Raw genomic sequence first — 18,864 nt, forward strand, 5'->3', positions numbered from 1 at the left:
GCCCCTCCAGACACACACACAAACACACACACACACACACACACAAACCACCACAGAAAAGGACCACCATAAAATATTGGTTACTGTAGCTAATTAATGCTAAAGGTAATCCTAACCCTAACCCTGACCTTGACTTTAACCTCTGTAACAAAAATAAATCCATTGCACTCTTACATATTTCACATTTAATTATCATTTTTTGTAAAAAAAAAAAAAATAGAAGTTGTTGGGACCATCAATATTTCCTCAGAATGTCACAAAATGTGAGATATTCTTATTTATGTGAGGACATCTTGTCCTCACAAATATATAAAACCTAGTGCTGTCAATACTTTAAAACAATGAAGTAATTAATCACCCAATTTTCTGAAATGAATCGCAGTTAATTGCATTGTTCCTTCTTAAGACTGAAGCTTTTAATAATTAATTTTTAAAAATGAAAAATACAAGAGTCAATGTAAGAATTACACAATAGAATTATATTTGTTAGTATTGTTCGTTGGTTTTAAGAATATAATCGCTGCAATAAAGATATTTACTCCCTCCCCAGTGACTTTTCCCTAAGTACCACTGCGTTAAACCTAAAGCTAACCTTAACCCAACATGTCTTCCCCTTGAAATGTAATGATTTACATTGTGGAGACCTTCTGCTAAATAGTTCCAAGGTGTTGGTTCCCACATTGTGAAATATTCTGGTTCTCTCTCACATACAGTTTTGTTCCACTTGTTCTGGTTCCTGATTGGGTCATTTTATTGAGGAGGCGGGACTTTCCCCTAAACAGTGGCCATGCTGAGCTTTAGAAGCTCTCCTATTAAACTTTTTTCCATCTGTGACCTGCCTCTTCCTCCTTTATAATGTCTCTTCTAGAACTTGTTGAGTGTCAGTCATCTTCTGTTTATACACTGCTACCTGGAGTTCTATCACGCTGTCAGATCTGGTGTGATGAGGCACATCATGACCCATAAAGCTGTTCAGATGCACTACTCAAAGCATACAGTCCTCGTGTATTACCCCTAGATCTGTAACTGTGTAAGAACCCTGCACACAAAGCCCCCCCTGCGTAGCGTGGAGCTCAGATCTGACGGCCCGTTCGCGGCTCTTCATTTCAGTAGGTGACCATCCGAGAAATGAATGGAAATGTTAAAATAGCCCCAGCTCTCTGTATTGTATATACGAAAGTGCAATTGTTAGGGTGAGTAAAGAGCTGTGTCTGAGCTCCGAGAGCTCGCCCATTAATATTAATGCATTCATACGCAGACGGGAGCCTGTTTATTGAAAAGCGATTATCCTTTTCCTCTTTCTCTCTTTCTCTCGCTCGCACTCTCACTCCCCCCTCTTGCGCCATTGTGCCTTAAATTACACATCTGTATAGTGATGTTCTTTTGCTTCCCTCTGTTTTTTTCCTCCTAAGTCCCATTACTTTGAGTCCTGTGGATTCTCAAATTAAAAGAAAAGGCAAGGTGCGGACAGCTTCAACCCACAGTAGCAGAGGAGTGTTGAATGAAATCACTGGACACATTCAAAGCTTTGAAGAGATTGAATTAATTCTGTATACACACAGCGTGGCCAAAAGTTGGTAGACACCTCAGCATTAAGGCACTGCTGCTTTAGTTCGTTCTGGATCATAAACGACACTCCAACTCACCCAAAAGTATTGGAGGAAGCTTCAACCCTCCAGATGGCAACAAAGTGCCACCATTCCGTTGAACAAATTGAACAAATGACTTAGTTTTGTCTGTACTGAGCTATTTCACACCAAATCAGTGCAGTATTCTAACCTTAAAACAAACAGGAGATCGCATTACACCTATTCTAAAGTCTTTTCACTGGCTACCTCTTAGTTTTCGTATTGATTTTAAAATGTCTTTATTATTTTATAAGGCACTAGATGGTCTTGCTCCAGACTGCCTTTCAGACCGATCCGGACAGCCCTATACGCTCACTATGCACGTTGCGTAGGGCCCCGCAAATTAACAAAGGCCCCCTCGTCTCAACCTAGGGAGACTTTGTATTATCAGAAGATGAAGAGAAACTATCGTTCTGGAAGTGAGAAGAGGAAAAAAGACTCCACGAGACTGAGCTACAGGAACAGCAGTCATGTCTGCAGGCATTGACTGGAGTTTATTTACACATACACAGGACCATGTATGAGTACAGCTGGATGATCTCAGTCTATCTCAGGATGATCTGAAGTTTGGAAACTGGAGGTTCAGAAGTTTCTTCACGTGCATGCAGAAAAGCACGGGCACAGCTTGGTCATCAGTTTGTCACCAGTGCAGTCTGTTCCCAATCCAGTCTAACACCAAATATTTTAGGAGGGCCTTATATACATTGGAGTAGTGGGGGAAGGGAATTGGAGGAAGACGAGGAGTGAGAGGAGGGGTATGTAGAATGAGGGTGATGAAGAACATGTAAGACAGAGGAAGGGGGGGGGAAGGTGAGAGAAAATAGAAATCAGGGGAGGGATAGGAGGAAGAATAGGGGTGAGAGGAGGGATAGGTGTGATAAGGGTGATGCTCAAGGAAATAAGGAACAAGAGGTGTGAGGGGAGGTGTATGATGAGACATGAAACTATGATAGTTTCTCTCACTGCGAATGTTCTTCTCGAGGTTGGATTGTTAATGAATAATAATAAAAAAAGTGCTAAGTTGAGTTCTTTGAAGTTTCATTTCCACCTTAAATGTTGCTGCGATATTCACACAATCACACTATTTGATGGCATAATTGACGCTGTAGTTGCACCTTAAACAGTGAAGAAGTTATATGCGCCTGGACAAAAGTACCGTGTAATTTAAGGTGGCACAAAGCTGCAAGCTGAAGTATAAACGACTGTTTGCTTCTTTTTCTTCTATTCCGCCTTAAGTACTTAAGTATTTAAAAAACTGTTTGTTTTTTAAGTAGATATTGTTTGTTTACACCTCATTTAGTTTTTATATGGCTGGCTGTTTATTCTGAAACCAAAAAAGGAGGGAGAGAACTAGTGGAGAGTCATTTGCAACTTTCAGGTAGGAGGGCCCTTCATCAAAATTTGGCTTAGGGCCCTAGGAAAGTCTGGACCAGCTCTGCTTTATGAGATATTAGCTCATGAACCAGCAAGAGCTCTTAGATCCTGTTTTTTTTTACTTATTTCTCTGTGCTCCTTGTGTTTATTTTGTTATGTTTTGTCTGTTTAACCTAATCTTTGTGCTCACAATATCAGAATGGCTCATTTTATCCCATGTTTTCCGACTTATTTCACAATTTGTGGGTTGATAGGCGCGCCACATCCAAAATTAATGTGCTAATGCACTCCAAAATTGATTTTTATTTCATAATATATCCCTTTAAATCTATTCTAGCATGCGGGAAATATTTTATACTCTGGCTAATAAAACTGGCTTTATTATACTTCAATATAAATTGGCATATTATGAGATTAAAAGGATGTAGTAAAATAAATACTGCTGTTATAGGTTTAAGGAACTCCTACTGGACCGAAGATTCTGAAATCACATTATACTTTAAGAATAATTCCATTATTCTGTCATCCACCTTCACTGTGACCCACTTGTATATAATTGAACTCCATATTTCATTCTTATTGAGTTATCTTGGCACAGAAATGCCTGTCAAGTGTTCATATGTCACAATGAAATGGGCTTTTTATTTACTACTTCTCTTAGAGCAATTTATCAAGCGGTCTTATGCTAATGAATAACGTACAGTTAGATCATTTTAGAAGACCTAAGCAAACACAAGCCATTTTATTTTTAGCGAAGCTTGACATTTAGTTAAAATAATTACAGCAACCCAGGTTTTCAGCATCAGCAGAAATGGTACAACACATATATTTAACAGAAAACTACACTGTATATATATATATATATATATATATATATATATATATATATATATAGTTTTACGGTATTTATTGTGCTCCAATGTGTCCTTATTAAAGCTTCTGCTTTTTTCAGGAAACTCATTTTTACCCAGGTGCCTCTCTGTTGCCCTAAGAATTTGAATTAGCTTAATTTCTTTTTGTATCTATTTCTTTTTCTTAACAATGGCTCTTGACAGCTCCACGTCCTTTCAGACCCACATCTAATGGGCCTTCTCAGAGTGAAGGAATGGACAGTAGTGCCCGTTTATTTATTTATTGATTTATTTCCCCTCGTCTCTCAAAGAGGAAAATGCTTTTTATCTGATGATGAGATTTGGTGATCTCCAGGGTCTTGCATTATTTTTAGGAGCCCCAGTTTCTCTGCATCTTTTTTTTTTTCCTTCCTCATAGTGGAAGGTTGGACAGAAACATGGTTTTAGTTCCATGGTCAAACAAGGTTATGAAAACATTCCCCGATGCCTGCCATTGTTTAATGATCATTTTGAGATAAGACTGTGGCCAAAAATGTGTTTTTCTAAAGACAACCTTAAAAGAAAATCATGTTTCCTCCTCATGGTTCGTCCTTGTTGACATGTCCAAGTTGTGTACTTAGTGCCATGGCTGGGCATTTCTGCTTTGAAATGGCAGTCTTTCCAATACAGTCTCAAAAGCATGGATTTAGACAGCCAAGTTTTGTTATGTCATAAAATTAAGGAACCAATCGGGTCAATGGGGAAAGGCTTTATAGGCAAGCTTCAGGCCTGTGGCGGAGTGGTAAATGGAAACAGAGGTGGCGACTAAATGCATATTCATAGTTCTGCGACTACTTAATATGTAACTGATGAGCAGGGATTATTTTTCAGGGTTCAATCAGTAACCAGAGGGCGACTTTCTGTCCATTGTGGTGCAGAAATGCATGCTGGGGTTATTAAAGCAATATAGTAACCTTAGATTGAATACAATATTCTCTAATAAAGATAAGTTCATTGTCCACTGCCAGGGTGCTGACCCATACAAGATCTTAGGAGCATATTACTCCAGCCTTAAATCGTCTACACTGGATCCCAGTACAGTATCGTATCCAGCACAAATTGCTTGTGGTGGATTTTAAATCCTTGCCCCTTCTTATCTAAGTAATCTACTCCAATCATACTCTCCAATTCATAATCTCCATTCCTCAAGCCTAAATTTGCTTGAGGTCCCACCTTTTTTAGCTAAGCGCCATTGGAAATAGAGCATTTTGTGTGATGGGTCCAAAGCTGTGGAATAGATTTAGTGATGAGCTGTGAGCTTGTTCATCTGTAGATGTCTTTAAAACCAGACGTAAAGCTCATCTTTTTAAACTAGCATATGGATGAGGATTTTTATTTTTTTAATTGAATGTATGCTTCTTTTACTACTTTTCATACAGTGTCCTTGGGTTTCATGAAAGGCGCTTTTAAATAAATAATTATTATTATTATTATTATTGTCTCTCTTTGCAAATAACATGACTTTAATTGGGTTGTATACATGGAGATGTCTGGTTACAATCACCACCACAACACAGTATAATTTTTCTGTGGATTACCATCAAAACCTACTCTGAATGTCTCTGTTTACAGGTGCTGGTCATAAAATATCATGAAAAAGTTTATTTATTTCAGTAATTCCATTCAAAAAGTGAAACTTGTATATTATACTCATTCATTACACACAGACTGATATATTTCAAGTGTTTATTTATTTTAATTTGATGATTATAACAGACAACTAATGAACACCCCAAATTCAGTATCTCAGAAAATTAGAATATTGTGAAAGTGTTCAATATTGAAGACACCTGGTGTCACACTGTAATCGGAGAATGAACTCAAAACACCTGCAAAGGCCTTTAAATGGTCTCTCAGTCTAGTTCTGTAGGCTACACAATCATGGGGAAGACCGCTGACTTGACAGTTGTCCAAAAGACGACCGTTGTCACCTTACACAAGCACGGCAAGACACAGAATCCACGTTGCTTGAGGTCCAGCGTAAAGTTCCCACTGTCAGTGAGGGTTTGGGGTGCCATGTCATCTGCTGGTGTTGGTCCACTGTGTTTTCTGAGGTCCAAGGTCAACGCAGCCGTCTACCAGGACGTTTTAGAGCACTTTATTTTTCCAGCTGCTGACCAACTTTATGAAGATGCAGATTTCATTTTCCAACAGGACTTGGCACCTGCACACAGTGACAGAGAGAAGCTACCAGTACCTGGTTTAAGGACCATGGTATCCCTGTTCTTAATTGACCACCAAACTCACCTGACCTTAACCCTATAGGAAATCTATGGGGCATTGTGAAGAGGAAGATGCAATACCCCAGACCCAACAATGCAGAAGAGCTGAAGGCCACTATCAGAGCAACCTGGGCTTTCAAAACACCTGAGCAGTGCCACAGACTGATCCACTCCATTCCATGCCGCATTGCTGCAGTAATTCAGGCAAAAGGAGCCCCAACTAAGTATTGAGTGCTGTACATGTTCAAACTTTTCATGTTCCGACTTTTCAGTTGGCCTGCATTTCTAAAATATTTTTGTTCGTATTGGTCTTAAGTAATATTCTAATTTTCTGAGATACTGAATTTGGGGTTGAAATAAATCTTTATTTTATTCTAATTTTATGACCAGCACCTGTATATCATAACTATTGGATTTTGCTGACTGTTTTTACAACCAGTTCCTACCTTAAACCAATTCGCAACCACAATCTAATTTTCAAGAATGAGGTTTTAGGGCAGTGTACACAGTTCTGGAGGACTACTCTTCTCAAAGCAAATCAAGCTCTGCCCCGTTTGTGTTATTCAGAAGCTTAGCATCTTTTAAGGTGGAATGATATGTTTGAATACGAAGCGGACTGTTTGTGGTTGAAGTCTACGTTTTCTGTAAGGTTTCATTCTCTGTATGAATTACCACAGAATCCGTTTGTCTCAGCCGCCAGAATAAAAAAAAAAATCAGCCCACATCACTCCAATTCTATATCAGTTACACTGGTTACCCATCTTGAAGGACTGGCGCCCCTTCCAGGGTGTATTCCCGCCTTGTGCCCAATGATTCCAGGTAGGCTCTGGACCCACCGCGACCCTGAACTGGATAAGGGTTACAGATAATGAATGAATGAATGGTTACCCATCTCCCAACACGTGCAGTTTAAGCTCCTCCTGCTTACATACAATTCACTGCATGGTCTGGCACCTCCTTATTTAGCAGAACTACTACACCCTCACTGCCCTCTGATGTGGGTCTTTTTTTTCTATCCCCAAAATAAAGACTGATCTATACTGGGGGCAGATCCTTCTGTATCATGGCCCCAAAACTATGGAACACATTACTTTAATCTCCCTGCCCCTGTTCTTCTCTCTCTTCCTTTAAACCTGAACTGAACACACACATATTTTTCTTTAAATTTTTGTCAGCTCCCTCTTGTAAATGACCAAATTATTTTTTTTGTTCCTTTTTCTTCCCCCTGTATATTGATGTATATTATGTCTATACCGGAGGTCCTCGGGTTACGTCAGTCCAGAGTTACTATGTTTTGTGGTTACGACACATCTCTCATTTACTGTATAAAGCCTTGTTTCGACTTAAGAGGTTTTGCGTTGTAAACGTCGTAACGGGAACTTCGTGTTTGTTGTGCGCGGAGTAAGAATACACGGTTACACGGCTCGGGACCGAGGAGGACGGCGTCACCCCAGTCGCATTGTACGCCATGTTAGGATAGGTGTTAGGATGGGATAAGTGCTTACAGTATGTTATTTACGTACAGTATGTACGTATGTTCCGACTTACACCGAAAATCGGTTTACAACGCAACGTAGTAACGGATCAATGTCTTAAGTCGAAGACCCCCTGTATTGATGTACAGCGACCTTGTGTGAGAAAGGGGCAAAATAAATTAAACGTATTATTATTATTATCTGTAACTTGACCTGTTATTTTTGTAGCACTTTCGCTCTGTGTTTACTTTCATGCTAAGTTAGCAGTCTCCTGATTTTGGAGTCAGTTCCACCTTTAGCTTGTTAAAGAATGCATCTTAAACAGCAAAAATAAGTCAATGTTACTCACCTGTGGAGCAGGAATAGAGCAACATCATCATCTCTTTTCATGCTTTTCACCGTTCCAAGGTCTCGCAACAGTCCAAACACCATCCAGATGCCATTTCTCAGTTGTGTCTAAGCCAACAATGCCGTGAGAGAACATGTGATTCATTTTCGATAGGGGCAATTGGTTTGTTTCCCATTTACCAAGACAGGGCTACGTACAAACACCGGACCTTTTTCAAGCCTGCAAACAGACCGGAGAGCTGGCATATAGTGAGAGAACATTCTCAGACTTTTATTAAAAAAAAAAAAAAGTGTATTTAAACGGATTAAAATCATGAACATCGCTTTTAACCTTTAAAACAGTTTCAATCCATGGACAGTCTCCACAGAGCCCTGTTAAAATAATCAGTATTCTGTTATCTCTTTTAATCATTGCTGTGATTTATACAGGCACAGAGAGATTTTATTCCCCGGGCCTGGCTTGAAAAATACCATCTCCACTCTGGAATTAAACACATAAGTGCATGTGATTCGGAAAGACTTTAAAATAGATTTAAGCTTTCAATTTGCACAGACTCGAATGGAATTACCAAAAAACACCCCTTTTACTTTTTTACCCACCCCCCACCCCCACTCCCACACCCACATTTAGTTCCTATCTTGCTTTTATCTGCTGCATCCTTAGAGCGTCAGCATCAATCCCTAAAGTAATTATCTCAGCTCCCTCTTTTTCCAAAAAGGCTAAATTTAAGTGAAGTTTTTAAGCTCCCTGTGGCAGCCATGTTGCTTGTGATTAATGGAGCCACTATAAAATTCATACCGCCGCAGTGTATCGGTTTACTTGCACACGCTCTCTTACAGAGCTTACAAAGTGCCTTACACACACACACACTTGGAGCAGGAGATACTGGTGAGGAGTGTAAGTGCAGTTGTGGTAGATTGGAACTGTCAGAGGTGTCACATTAAATGTGCTATTATTAAGTCCGGGCTGAATTTTATGGCCCTGCAGGATCGTAAATTGGTTGGTCAGTTCCTTAAATTACGTGTCCATTGAGTGATGCGCTCTATGCTTTCGCTTTCCCCTCTCTTCCTTTTTTCCTTTTCTCCCTTTATTTCTTGATTTCTTGCTTTTTTCTTTATTGCTTACTGACTCTGAGTCTCTCTCTCTCTCTCTCTCTCTCTCTCTCCCCCACCCTTAACTTATTCTGACTGAATTGTTTAGCATTATTATTATATTATACATTCTTATTAAATTTAACAAATTTACTCTTTGTCCTTTCCATCCCATAGCTATGACTCATTTAATCATGCAGGTTTTCCATTTGAGATGTTCAAAACCAGCCACTTTTTCTGGCTAATACAGCACATGCTCCATATGCTTGAAGGAGAACACCAACTTCCTAACTTTATTAAACTAATGATGGGTCAGAAAGATGGCCTACACACCCAGACAGGGCACAATGCTCAGTTGAGCCCCCTTCACACAGGCACGGTAACCCAGAAATGTTCTGGAATGTACCTGGAGGAGCTGTTTGTGTGAACACAATCAACTGCAAAATTAGTTTCACTAATTAACACAGGCTTTTTCCCGCTAGCGCTCTAGTAAAAATTCAGAGTCATTGCATGTGAGAATGGGGCCACTAATGTTTTGGAGGTGCCGCCTCATACCTAAAGCAGCTCATGGTGTTGCCAGGACTTGTCTGACACAGAAAATCTCACACGGTGCGCTGCATTTGTGAAATGACCACTCCAAGACATCTCCAGACCTCATACTCTGGAGTTTCTCCAGACTTTCTCTGGTCTTCATGTGTGAAAAGGGCTTTGGACTCTCAGAGATGGCAGATAAGGCTTCACTGAGTATTGAGCTTGTGATATATTGATGGTAACACCACTGCGTAGAAGATGCAAATTGTAAGCGATTGATAGCTGTACACCATATGTAAACGTATTTAAAATTACATGAATACATGAAGCACATTTATTACAATCAGAATCATGATTAAAGGCTAAACAACAGCGATATGAAAGTGTCAAACAAATAAATACAGTGGAATTTGAGTTCCTAACTTGTGTTTATTGATAGTCAGAAAACATGTTATTTCTTACTAATTCAAGGAATAAGGTTTAAAAGACCGTTGGTCCCCCCCCAATGGTGTTCGGAAACTCTAATAGCCGTCTTGCCTGTGACGTAGATGGTGAACAACAACTCTAGAAGTTGCACTTAATTTAACGCAAAATGACGAAAAGGTGTGTTGTTTTTGGCTGCAATCATTCAATGTACAATGGGACATCTGTGCACAAATGGCCCTAAGATCCCAAAATATCCAGAAAATGGACTAAATTTGTCAACTTTAAACGGGCACTTTGGAAAGGACCATCCGCTCACTCCGTTATCTGTAGCTCATTTCACTGGCGCTTTTCCAACAATATGGGCATGTAAGGACACCAACGAAAGGTGTTCAAGAGCCTCTGTAACATGGAGGTAAACAGGGTAAGGACACTTACTTCGCCTGTTTTAGTTGGTGTTAGTTAACGTTAGCTTGACTCGCTAAACTCAGTGTCTCAGATTATACTCGGCTACGTAGCTGCATTACGGAGGTTTCTAGTGTCGGATGAATTCGAGTTTGACTTCGATCACATTTACAAGAATAACGGTACCTCTAAATTTGAGTTTAGCTTATTGCTAGGCTATTGTCATGAATAATTTTGGTTATTTAGCTAGATACTGTCATAACAGTCAGTCATAACGGTGTTTTACCGCGGCGTTGTTCAGCTGTTCTCCACCAGTGACGTCACACAGTTGCGTTCAAGAATTTCCGTAGCGAGCTCTGGTTTTTCCGTCAATTTTAATAAAATTGTCAGTTTTAAAGCAAATTAAGCTGCTATTTTCATTTTAATTCATACTTATATATGTCAGTAACTAAAATAATGTGAAATATTCATGGAGGTCCATTTAAGTGGTGCTTAGCCTTTAACCCTCACAAAGTCCACGAAAGGCCAAGTTTACAGCATGTTTACACTTATCAGCTTTGGTATGATTAAAGGAACACTAGCTAAAATTTTTGTTATTGCTCTTCGGCTCCCCCTAAAGTTGCAGAGTGTAATTAATTTGTAAAACATGGTCCTGAAATCAAGGGGGTGGGAAAGAATGTAATAGTATAAGTTTGTTGTTTTACTTTTGTTGTTACCATGTTGACTGCTTTAATATAGTAATGTTCCGTGAGTTCTGAATCTTAATTTATATAATCATCCTATTAACTGCTGAAATGGTCTCTCAGAGCTTAAAGAACCCAAAAGAAAGAGAAAAATGGCTAGGGATGTTACCACCCTGACCTTAACAAACCTTCCTGGACCTAGCGGCCACTCGGTCTCTTCACCTCTCTCGGCCGGCCTGTCACTGTAGAATTGTCTGCAACCCTGCCTTGTCTACCCCACTTAAACTCATGCTGCCCATTTAAACCAGAGTCATGGTGTCACGAGCAGGCGCTTGGGATGACGGGGGCAGAAGAAAGGAGAGAGAGTAAGAGAGACACTGGCTATGTTTCAAGCAGCATCCATGAATAACAGCTCAGTCGGAATAGAATGTGATCACATTCTTAAGTGGAATAAACTAATTGAAGCTAATTGAAATGAAATATCAATCCCAATAAACAGGTGGACCATCAGCCAAACACAAAAGAATAGTAAGCACATGATTTACCGTATCCATAGTCACACTGACCATGTTTATCATAGAACAAGAAGTATGAGAGAGATATTTTGTGAGTGAAATATCAAAACATTGCACTATATGTCAGTCTAATGTAAACATGGTGATATTTTTTAAAGTTGGAACGATACCCACCCCCTTTTCAGAGTATCTCTAGTGCCAGACCTGCATTTATGTGAGTGCACAAAGTTGGTGTTAAACTGTGTAAATCAGACACAACGAGAAATAAAAAGAGTGAGCAACAATAGGATAAATGAGAGAACAGAGGAAATAAAAAGAGCAGAGGAATGGGAGCCGAGTGGAAATGATGAAAGGGAAAGCAGAGAAATAAGAGCACACTGTGAAAATGAGAGAGGAGGAATAATAGGACAGAATAAAAATGTTAAAAAATGAGAGCAGACGAATAGAACTGAGAACACAATGGTGAAAACAAGTATTTAGGGTTGTGGTGAGCTGTGTGGCTCATTATCATTTACACGGGACATACTTTACCAATTTTGCACAAGTGAACACAGCTCTGGGTTTTTAATAAAAGTCCACGACATGGTCAAAGTACCCAAAGGGTCGAACGACACAAGCCAACATGGAGGGAGTGCTGACTGTTGCAGTTTTAAAGCTGGAGATATTATACAGTCCTTTTCCACAGACTACACAATACGACACAATGAGGGTCACAGTAATAGCAAAGCTAACAAAAGTCCTCTCTGAACACTCTTTTTCTTCACACGTTTTTGCAGCTACTGCTACAATACTAGTGCTCTACAGATGTGGAACTGCTGAACCAAAATGGAGGACTCCCCCCACTGATGGCAGGTGACACAAAATGATATAACCAGGGCGGTAATTTCCCTGTGAAGTGGCTGAAATGGCATCAGGGATGATCACATACTTCAAGTTTTGGTGACAGACATTATTAAATACCAGATAAAGAGACCAGTAACAGAACAGCAGGGTACTGCCAGGGCTTGTTCAAACGGTAATTGTTAAACAATCTGGTCAATTTCCAGAGTCTGTCATATTTTTTATTATATTCTTGGAGAGTTCTATTATATAAAGGAAAGGAATTCAACATAACACACTAATTGATTCCCCACCATGAAATATTACAAACACTGTCAACACACTGTTTGCCTCTTTATTTCAAAATCCAAAACTGCACAGTAATAATTACAGCATTTAAAAACATCTGCATGTCACTCATATTAACAAACTAAAATATGAACGGGGACAGAATCTGTTGGCGATTCGTTATTGCAAAGTGCTTCAAAGTCCTTCAAAGTGCTTGAGAGTGCAATTGCGTGGACTTGGAGATGAACTGCACAGTGGAGCTCCTACTGTATCCAGACCACTCTATGGACTATGTGATGGCATCTCGTTCCGCTTGCCTAAGTACATTGTGTTTTACGGTAGAATGTGTGTAAATTGTATGGAAACATGCTTCTTGCTGAAAGGCACTGATACAGAATCTCCAAAAGAGCTGGACTCGTGTCGCACTAAACCTTACCTGTCGAACTCGGTGGTCGGTATTTGTTTTTTCTAACACAGGCTCCTGTTCTATGGCACCGCTCAAAGATGAACCCTTTTTAGCATCTTTATTTTTAAGAGTGCACATGTCTCAGAAGAAACAGGTGTCAGGCTTCACCCTCTCAGCTCCCTAGCATCATGTGACTGATGATGTATAGCTGATGAGTTGAATTAACAGTGACACAGTTGGGTAGAAAATAGTAAAAATAATCAAATATGATAATTGACATTGCAAAAATAGTTAAAATACTTATTAATTTCAGCTTATCTGATCAGACGAACTGCAGCAACGGAGCTTATAAAGAGACTAATAATAAAGGAAAGGTGACCTTTTAAATGTCAGGAAGATTTAAAGACTTAGACAGGCTTATCTATGTTAAAAATAGACTTAATCATAAATATGCATGTGCGTGTGCCTGAGATTTCTCTGTATTTAACGCCTGTATGTGGACGTACTCTGCCGGTGACGCTTGTATCTGTTTGGTCAGTTCAGTCAGCTGGTCAGCATTGCCATTGATGATTCTTAATCAGACATAAATGCGCAGAGTGGACGGCTGGGGCTGAGGCACAGACTGACAGGCCTATTGACGATGTCCAGATCGTTAACATTGATTTGAGGGACCTCGCGGCCCTTACTTGGCCCGATAAGATTGGTGTAGCATTGGCATGGGGTCTTTTCTTGATAACGAGTTTGTACTCTTCCACTCCAGATGAATGGATCGCTGCTGTTGATGAAAATTAAAAACACGAGGACACGGACAGGGAGGAGCTGGGGGTCGTTGGGTTTGCGAGTGAGAATCAGTAATATTGAGTGTTTGATAGACAAGGTTCTGGGGTTCTGATGGGAGGGGTGGTACTGTTGGTATTGATTGATGGTCTTGTGGGAGCTTGTTGACCATGGCGGTGTAGTTTACAGATTAGCGTTTGTAAGATATTTGCTGTCAGCAGTGTAGACTTGTGTATGTGTATGTTTGTGTGTGGGTTTGTATTATTTCAGGTTTTAGTTTTTTCTATATCTCAGTTCCTTCACTGTTTTTATTTTCTTTAAACTTTTACAGCACTTTGGCAGGCGTCTGGTCTTTTAAATGTGATTTAGAAATAAAGTGTGACTACTTATAATTGTTGAATTCAGCTTATCATTCATATGGATATGATATGGATATGGATTCATCACAGGCCATCGTAAACTCCCCCAGTAACTCTCACACACCTCTGGACAGTTTCAGATCGACAATCCACTCGCCCATGTGTGTTTGCACTGTGGGTGGAACTATTCTAACTGGAGAAAACCTACACAGATTGAGGGAGAACACATCAAACTCTTCACAGACAGTGATCTGAGGCAAATGGCACTTTTCCACTGCATGGTACTTACTCTATTCCACTCTGCTTGATTTTTGCTCCATGGAACCTGGGTGCTTTTCCACCAACACAGCTCGTCCACCCAGAAATCTTGCAGGTGATGTTCTAAAAAGCCGTCTATCAGGAACAGTGGACTTTGGAAATCACAACATTGGCGGTGGTAACATTAAAGTGCTGTTTGCTTATGGTGTTGTAGTTTTTTTTGGGACTGAACACAGCTCAGTGCCTCACTTCAGACAGATCTGTATTTTTTTGTTAGTTTCTTGTTGCAGCGTCCAGCTCTCGCTGGATTCTTTTGTCGGCCAACAAACCAATTGCATAATTTAACGATGTTCCAAAAGCACAAACAAGTAAATCACAAGACGTGTGAGGGAAAGCGTGTTGTGGTATTATTGGTTAATTAAATTCTAACTTTTTCTTACGTACAAAGTTACGTACTGAGATATCAGATGGTATTTATACGTTTGCAATCTTTGATTAAGAATTTTCTCATTAAGAGGCTTGTCTTGTAAGGGATATAATAACAGGACGCTATGAACTGTGGGACATAAACTAACATGGAAAAAAAAGTTTTGATCACGCTCCATATCCTTGCCACAGGGATTGTTACCGACAAAAATACTCTGTAATCTCCTCTTACTGTCGCAAACTGGAGCAAACTCCTAAAAGTCTCACTTATAGCCGCTAACATAATGGGTCTCCTCACCTCTCATTTATCTGACCTTGTTTTCCCTGCTACGCCAAGAACAGTATGAATTATCGTAAACGACCCAGAATCCTAGTCCCTTACATGCACCCTCCTCTCTGCAGGTTACAGATGGACTGTGTTTGCGTGTAAGTGTAAGATGACAAAAGCTTCACCCTGTTTCCTCATTGTGCTCTAAACTTTCTGAATGCATCTCCCCTTGCTGTTAAAACTTTAATTATGTGCTAAAATGATTGGTGTTGTTGAATTCTTTAATCTACAGAGAACACACTTCCAGGGTAATGCACACTCTCTGTTCATTTTTATAAAATCCTTGTAGCTGACCTTACTCCACTGCTGGTAAAAATTGGTTAAAAGCGTCTACGCTGACCGATGGGTTATTCTAGGACTATTTTAATTATTCCTATTCTTAGTGAACATTTTCAGATAGTTTTTCCTCTTACTCTTGGTCATCAAAAGTTTTCTGAAACCAGGATTCAGTGTTCTTTCCCCTTTCGTCGTTAACGTTTTAAAGCTGCATTATGTTGCGTTAATAGTTTTACGGTGTTTGTAGTTAATTTCCTGTCTGTAGTCTCACAGGTACCTGGCTCTGCATCACACTCACTTTACAAGAATGTTTTCCATGGCAATCTTTCACTATGTTTATTAATTATGTTAATTAATTTTTAGAACAGTATGATTGATGAAAATTATGTTTTAAGTAATTAATTATGGCGTTTCTCCAAAGTATACATCCTTTCTGTGTGATATAATTCTAATAATATGTGAATGACTGCGTTTCACTAATGTAATACCATCAAACAAAACAAAACATTATCAGTTACTTTCAGATGATTTTGTATTTCATCCCTGTGAAATTAAATGTATGGTCTGTTTTTCAGGCTCTATGGAAAATGACTTGCATATATATATATCTGTGTGTATAAATAAAACCTCTTCTAAGCGTAATTGTGTGTTTTCTCTTCTCAGATGGCCACAGAGGTGCTGGAGGGCCTGTTGGAAGAGGACGATGAAGTGGTACAGGTGAGTGTATTAATACCAGTACTAGTTTAAATATATGTACAGATGTTTGCAAATTATATTTGGTCAATTTTCCAAGTAAAAAGGAGGGTACATTTCAGTAAATTAACATGTGCATTTACCAGATTTTATATTTAGAATTTGAAAATAAAATCTGTAAATTTTTCCACCTAAAACGTTTAATAATAAAACAGTTGTGTGGCACAACAAATGGCAGCTGTAAAGAAGTTATCAGAAACAGCTGAAAGTTCTAGTCAGTGGTTGTGGATAAGGAGAACACAGATTACTGTAGAGATGCTACTGGGATTGTATGTGATGTAGCGTGTAAAGTTCTCATGGAACTGGTGGCACTGAGCATGCATTAACAGTGCCAATGAGGCTAGGTACAGCTTTAGTCACCAGGGAGGCTTTAGGGTTGTTGATGGTAAAGGGTGAGGTAGGACTGTAAAGCTGACTTGAAGGGGGGTGGTTCTGTAATGCCAAACTGTTGAGCCTTCTGGAGGTGTTGTGGGCCTAATTCAGTGAAACACCAACAAGAGGATGTGCCTGCCTGATGACCCCTGTAAAGACCTAGTGATGTAATGGGTGGTTTGGATACTCATGGGCCGGGCTCATTAAGTAACCATAGTTGTTAAGGATTGCTGGTAGCTGATCGGATCATAAACGGCCACAGCAACCTTAGTGTTGAGGGGTAGGGTTCAACTGGAATTTTGGGGGCTGCAGGTAGGAAGAGAGTGGGTGGCCCTATGTGAAGCTCTAATGGATTGGCATAGGATATTTTACATCTAATCTTGTGTATGATTATAATTTAGCAAAACACACAATGCATTCGCTATAGATTATTGTCTATATTCAGAGTAGAAAGAAATAGAAAATATATTTTTAAAAAGTATGTTTTAAAAATCTTTTATTCTGAACAATATTTGTTTTACTTATTAAAATATTATTAAAATTATAATTAATTATTATTTACAGTGCTTATGTTTATGAAACTACGTATTTATCATTTTTATATTGTAGTCCATAAAGTGTGAATCATAATGAAGAATCAAATGATGTTTTTAAAGCCTGACTGAAGCAGTTTGTGTTTAAAGCAGTAACCTCCCCACCCCACACACACACACTTAGAGGAGGCCATTTTAAAAACTGATTTAGTACAGAATCCCACACTTTGAAAAATGGCTGCCAAGGGTAGAAGATGTTGCTAACATGTCTTTGTTTAGAAATTATATTAGGTATTTGTGTAGGGCTGTCAAAAATTTGCATATTAAAATATGTGTATATCATATTTGATACATGGCAGTTCATGGCAGTTTGTGTGTTTTTGTGTGAATGATTGGGTTCCAGAAGGACGATGACAGATTGTGTGTTAATGTGTGCTGGCTGTTACACATTGTGGGAAGACTGTGTGATTAAATAATAGGTGTCATCTCTGGGTTGTGGCTGCATTTTGTGCTCTGTTTACACTGAGTTTGACAAGTTACTGCCAAGCTCATTGCAGCACATGGCTGGATAAATAATGAATACACAGGAACCTGCTGAAGTAGAGATTGTGTGAAAGCTCTTTACTTTAGCTCATCAGAAACGGAGATTAGCAACACTGCAGAAACACAGCCGACAGCACTGCTAACAACAAACTACCCTGAAATCATTCATACACACGATTTATATGAATAAACTAGTTGCATATATTCTCTCTCAATTTTCCAGTCTCTGATATAAAAGTTATCCCAAACATTAGCATGTTTACAGCTAACAAATCAACACTGGACACTTAAACACACTTGGAGGAGAACACTGCCCAGTTCTTCCGTGTTAACCAAGACCCACCTGTGTTGGGGGGCCATGAGAGCCACGCAACAAGACTGAGCCCAGTTATAAGGCCATGCTTAGACAGTTACGCTGGATTTTCCTTCTGAAGGCATTTTTCAAATGAGCTAAAGCTGCATTGTATGCTGTTTTTAATGAATTACACTTAAAGGGGACATATTATGAAAAAAGAAATGAACTTTTCAGCGTATGTTCACATGAATGTGTGTATCTGTGAGCCTACCAACCCAATGTTGGAATGTGTGTATCTGGAGCCTACCAACCCAATAAGTGCAAAACAAGGCAACCCCACCTAAATCTGACAATATGAGATAATATGAGGTTTTTGTCCTGCCTCCTTGTCCCTCCAATCACAGCACTGGACCTGCATTTACATGAGAGCACAAAGGCAATGTTAAATGTCATACAACATACACGACAAATGAGGAGAAATAAGAGCACTGATTAAATATTGAAAAAACAAAAACAGAAGAAAGAGAACCGAGCAAAACGACCAAAATCCAGAGCTTCTGCTTCTTGCTGCTCACTTCTGGGCTCTCAGGCTGAACTGAGCTATGGCTTATTCTCAGTTATAGGAACAGGCACAGAAACGGGCCGTTCTGAACAGGGCAGTTTAGACAGGGGGAGAATGCAGCTGTGGTTTTATCCTTGTGGTATTTTAACTATGTTTGCATGTGGAACTGGAGGGCAAAGTGTTCCCTTTAAACTTTTTTCTGTGATTTTGAACACTGCACTGATGAGGTCTTATTTTGTATTGGATTTATTTTAAAATTGCTGATATATTTAAAATACGTAAA

General features: G+C 39.4%; 1 protein-coding gene across 2 annotated transcripts in view; it reads left to right on the top strand.

The window, feature by feature from the left end:
- Window positions 1-18,864, top strand: part of si:dkey-12j5.1 (uncharacterized) — a 174,564-nt gene that overhangs the window by 115,156 nt on the left and 40,544 nt on the right. For both annotated transcript variants that reach the window (XM_066678154.1, XM_066678153.1), the window contains one exon: window positions 16,187-16,240. In XM_066678154.1, coding sequence (XP_066534251.1) covers window positions 16,187-16,240 — 54 coding nt within the window. The remainder of the gene's footprint in view (window positions 1-16,186; window positions 16,241-18,864) is intronic.

This window comes from Hoplias malabaricus, chromosome 1 (assembly GCF_029633855.1).
Source record: "Hoplias malabaricus isolate fHopMal1 chromosome 1, fHopMal1.hap1, whole genome shotgun sequence".
Taxonomy (NCBI): Eukaryota; Metazoa; Chordata; class Actinopteri; order Characiformes; family Erythrinidae; genus Hoplias; species Hoplias malabaricus.